The sequence below is a fragment of the Chinchilla lanigera genome, unplaced genomic scaffold (genome assembly GCF_000276665.1).
Source record: "Chinchilla lanigera isolate Chin_1 unplaced genomic scaffold, ChiLan1.0 scaffold00058, whole genome shotgun sequence".
NCBI lineage: Eukaryota > Metazoa > Chordata > Mammalia > Rodentia > Chinchillidae > Chinchilla > Chinchilla lanigera.
This window is the reverse complement of record NW_004955459.1, coordinates 10,567,061-10,571,834: the sequence shown is the minus strand read 5'-3', so window position 1 is coordinate 10,571,834 and position 4,774 is coordinate 10,567,061. Positions and strand designations below refer to the sequence as shown.

Here is a 4,774-nt window from a genome sequence, read left to right as displayed (position 1 = left end):
ACATGGGCCTAGGTGGAGGATGCAGGGGTTGGCTGGGGGCTTTGCGTGTCCCTCTTAGAGTCCAAAAGTTCACAGGTCCCCAATGACAAGTGCTTCTCCTGCCTCCTATTATGCAGAGGCCCCCTCTTCCTGACCATTCCCGGAGGCCTCTCCCCTTAGCCTCCTCTCCAACTCCTGGAGGAAGTTGCCCAAATTGCCAGGGACTGGTGCCCTAATACGCCTCTCCTGCCCTCCTCCTCCCTTCCCCTCCAAGGCAGGGCTGTGTGCAGCGGTGGACCTCGGCGAAAGGGCGAGGTGCACACTCCCTGTCTCCGCACACCTTTTCACCTAGCCCCAGTAGTGGGAATGTGGCAGTGGCCAGAGATCAGGGCACAGATGAGGTTCCTGGGGCTCAGTTTGGGGTTTATGCCATGGTGGACGCCTGAAGCTTCAGGTTAGGGGCCATGCTGATAAAGACCAAGGAGTCCATAGTCTAAAAACATAATTTAATGCAGCGCAATGGGTCTGAGTCAGGAAGGAGTGCAGTGTGGAAAGGTGGATTTTCCCTTTGCTGGAATTCTGCTGTGGGTGGGATTTTTGGGTTATAGACAGGAAAATCTGCACGAGTATTTCAGGTCACGAAGAAGGACGCCCCAGGGAACTGGTTTTCACATTGACCCATCTCCCCTGGTCACAGGGCCTGGGACCCTTGGCCTGGGTACTGGGAAGAGGAGGGGAAGGAGGAAGGGGGGAGAGAGAGAGAGAGAGAGCTGGTCACAGGGCCTGGGACCCTTGGCCTGGGTACTGGGAAGAGGAGGGGAAGGAGGAAGGGGAGGAGGGAGAGGAGGTGGAGGAGGAGGAGGAGGAGGAGGAGGAGGGGTAAGGGGAGGAGATGGAAGAGGAGGTCTGAAAGAGGGCAGGCTCCTGCACAGCCTACCCAGTCCAATCAAGTTTGCAAAGTCTGCCCGCCACGGCTGCCCCTGCCCCAAGGGCTGGGGTTCACACTCAGCTCGCCCCTTGGTCATCCCCTCTCCCTTCCCGGACCTGGCGCAGGGACCGGAGGCAGCGTGGTGAAAGCGAACACAGAGGCCGGGGGCGGGGCATGAAGGACAGCAGGGATATATCTTTTCCAACGGAGATGTCAGGAAGTGTCATGAAGCAAAGAGTGGCCTCGCCAAAGAGCCGCGTGCCCCAGAGGGGATAGAGCAGCCTGAAGCCACCCCACCTCGCGCCCTCTGCGCCCCTAATCCGGGTACAGAAGAAAGCCCGAGAACGTGCTGTACTTGTTGTTATTGCCTCCGTGCGCTTTCCCACCGTCCAGCTTCACGTACACCTCGTCCCCCGAATCCAGGTGCAGCACCACGCTGTTACTCGCATAGTCGTAGTTCTGGTCCGCGTCCTGCGCAATGGCGCTGGCCCGAACCTGGGGACGAACCATAAAAGCGGGTGAATCCAGCCGCCTCTTCCTGAGCCCTTGCTGGGACCCGCCTGGCGCGCCCCTTGACCGGCCTTCTGCCTGCGACTTCAGGGGCGACACTCCCACCCAGCTTCGCGTCCTCTCTAACTTGGCCAACTCTTTCCTGGTCCTCTCCTCTCGACACCCGGAGAGTCGGGAAAGGAGGCGAAGGATCCGTGGACACTGACCCAGTGTAGAAGAGTGGGACCTAGGGACCCAGGGTGGAGAGGAAAGGAGGCTGGGGGCCAAGGGGCGATCGATGTGCAACGGAGGACCCAAAGAAAAAAGCTTTCCGAGAAGCACACGCGGCTGCGGCGAGGACGCAGGGAGCCGCAGAGCACAGTTTCGCTAGCGGGGTCTCTGGCGCTCCGCGACCCAACCTCTCGCGCTAGGCTCGGGTAGGAGCAGCCCACGAGCGCAGAGAAGCGGGACGCTGTGACATCGCGGCACACTTCTCCAGGCTTTGCTCGGGCGCTAGCTGGTGCGGAGAAAAGGGGCTGGCTTATATCTAGAGGGGTTGAAGGGCTAGAAGAGGATCTGCGGGGGCCAGCAGGGGTGGGAGAGAAGGCCACTGACCTGCCCGTTCTTGCAGAGGTCTGCCCACATGCTGGTGCCGTCGCCGCCGCGCATAAGGATGTGATAGGTGAAGAAGTAGATGCCGCGCACCTGACAGCTGAACTTGCCCGTGGTGGGATCGTAATGATTGCCGAGATTGGTGACCACGTCGTCGAACTTGAGCACCTCGTAGCCTTCGTGGGGGCTCTTGAGTCCCACGTAGAAGGCGATCTTGGGGCCGCTGAAGGCGGCGCTCAGCGCGCTGGTCACTTCGCCCTCAGAGTCGCCACCGCCCCCGGTTCCACCACCCAACACTCCGACCCCGCCGGCCGTGCCGGTTGTCAGCTGCAGTCCGGGCAGCCCCGGCCGCCCGGAGTCGCCCTTCTCCCCCGGGGGCCCCCTGGGTCCAGGCGGCCCCGGCTCTCCAGGGGGCCCCCTCGGCCCTGGTTTGCCCGGTCGCCCCGGGTCGCCCTTCGGTCCCTGGATGAACGGAGGCGGAGGATTGGCGCTAAGGTCCTGCATGACTTCCAGGGCCGCTGTGCTGGGTCCCGGCGGCGGGGCCTTGGCTCCCGCGGGGCCCCCGCCGGGTGCGGCGCTGTAGGGGTCGCAAATCATGCGGCAGGTGCCCATCATCTCGTAGTGCGCCGAGCCGGGAGGCGCCGCCTGCAGCAGCAGCGGCAGGGCGATGAGCAGCCCGAGCGCCATGGCCAGGAGCACGCCGACGGCCGCCAAGCAGGCGCGCCGCCGCCGCTGCCACAGCCGGGAGGCGACCGCCACCAGCTCCTCCTTGCCTCCTGGGGAGGTAATGGTGAGGCGGCGCGGGTGGCCCCGCTCCCCGCGCTCCGGGGCCAACTCCGCGGGTCCCGGCCGCACCCCGGACGTGGCGACCCCCTGCCCCGGCCCCCCAACTACTTCAGCGAGACGCGCCCCGGTCTGGGCGCCGGTGCCCTCCTCGCTGGGGCTGCTCCGGAAAGCTGCGGAGCCCGGCACGCATGGCGGGGGGCGCACAGGACTAGCCCGGCGCCCCACGGGTCCTCGCGGCGGTGGCCAGGAGCGCGGGGTCTGCGTGCGGCTGCCGACCCCGCGGCGCTGCTTCCTCCCGGCTCGGCTCGCAGGGATTCGGCGGGGACACAGCGAAGCGCGGGGCTCCGCGGAGCTCTCTGCTCTGCTCTCCCGCCGCTCGCCGGCTCCCGCGCGGAGGGGGGACCCAACTACCCTGACGTAAGGAGTCCGGGGCTGAGCGGCGGAGGCGGCGAGGCAGCGCGCGCTGCCATCACTCGGGAGACGGCGCCCTCATGTCATCAGCCTCCTGTCCTCCTATCCCGCGGCGTCCTCGGGAGAAGCAAAGGCTCTGTTCCTCCTGGCGGCGCCGGGGAGCCACAAGCGGGCGCAGCGGGCGCAGTCCCAGTCTGGGCGCCACAGGCGGCCACACTCACGCTCCTCCCAGCGCCCCGAACGCACGAACACCCACGCGCGCAGTCGCCAGGTGCACACAGACACCCCCGCATGGCCGCAAAAGCACTCAGAATCCTAGTGTCAGCAACGTCGTGGGGTGGGTTTCACCTAGAATCCATCCCGCTGCCTAGACTGGACCAGACCCGAACACACCAAGTCCTGGAGAGTCTCATCCTCAGGCCTGGCTAGGAAGAACCCTGTGAAAGTCTCCAGAGTGACTTCCAACTGGGTAACTGTCCCTCCCAGACTGGACTGTCTTTTAGAGACTGAGGTTTCAGACTGTTAAATAGGCCTCAGCAGAGCACCTCCACCAACTCTTGGAAGGATTTTAAGAAGCCCAAAGCCTCACTACAAAAATTTATCAGCCTCAGACCTTTGCTTTTACTGAAACAATGGCTGGTGGTCTGCTCCGTATGAAGTTCATTTACAAGTGTAAACGTCTGACATCAGTACTTGGAGTTCATCTTGGTGTCCTCAGCTCCCAGCCAGATGCCTGGACACAGTCCCTTGGATAGTTCTTCCTAGGGTGGGTTTAGTTATTTTATAATACAGTCCTAAGCCATTCGGAGCCCAAGTATGGAATAAATTTGCTCCAGAGGAGAGAACTATGTGTCTCTGCTGAAGCAGCAGAGGGTAAAGGCACCAGAGGAAAGGAGACTCCGCTATGGCCTGGGGAGACCTCCAGGTCAAAACTGAAAATCTCTTGAGCTGGGCGTGCAGCTCAGCAGTGAGTGTGCTTGCCCTGCATGCTCCAGGGTAGGAGCGAGGGAGAGAGGGAGGAAGGAGAAAGGAAGGAGAAAGAAAGAGAAAAAGAGAAAGGAAGAAAAAAGTCAGCCCCTGCTCCCAGTTCCGCTCTTGCGTAGCTGTGACTCGTCTTTCCCGTCTTTCCCGAGGGCCAGCTTCTGCTCCAGCACCCCAGGGCGGTCTTGCCTCTGGTGAAGCACCACATCCCTAGACCAACTGTGCAGAGCCCTGGAGCTATGACTTTCAAGAGGCCATTTCTTTGCCAGGCATTGTGCTCTCCAAGGTTAGTTAGTCCATCCGTTTTTGTCATTCTGGGTCATTTTGCCACCCCAACTCCTGTTGGGATGAAGAGCTACTCCTCTTCCTTCATTTTGCAGGGCAGAGTACAAGGTCTGGAAAGAATGACTAGGTCTAGCCTAAAGCCAGCTTCACCAAGGATGGAAGAAGAAACCCATGCTTACTGGACATCAATGCATCAGCCGTGGGCATGTGCTTCTTCACTCATCCCTTCTAACTGCCCTGTGGATTAGTGACGTTCACCCATCATACAGAAGACAAAGGCTTTGCATGTGTAAGGTGCTTGCC

The 4,774-nt window shown here is 61.6% G+C and overlaps 1 protein-coding gene across 1 annotated transcript; it reads right to left on the bottom strand.

Annotated features, from left to right (window-relative positions):
- Nucleotides 1-770: 770 nt before the first annotated feature.
- C1ql2 (complement component 1, q subcomponent-like 2) lies at nucleotides 771-2,771 on the bottom strand. Its single transcript, XM_013521053.1, has 2 exons — nucleotides 2,012-2,771; nucleotides 771-1,402 (listed from the first exon to the last, which is right to left on the bottom strand). The coding sequence occupies exons 1-2, from the start codon at nucleotides 2,693-2,695 to the stop codon at nucleotides 1,223-1,225; spliced, it is 864 nt and encodes a 287-aa protein (XP_013376507.1). The 5' UTR covers nucleotides 2,696-2,771; the 3' UTR covers nucleotides 771-1,222.
- Nucleotides 2,772-4,774: the final 2,003 nt, after the last annotated feature.

Bases quoted from the DNA above. Each gene is read 5' to 3' on its own strand.
- C1ql2 (XM_013521053.1), bottom strand. From the start codon at position 2,695: ATGGCGCTCGGGCTGCTCATCGCCCTGCCGCTGCTGCTGCAGGCGGCG. The intron at 1,403-2,011 runs GTCAGTGGCCTT...GTTCGTCCCCAG, and splicing joins ACCTCTGCAAGAACGGGCAG to GTTCGGGCCAGCGCCATTGC.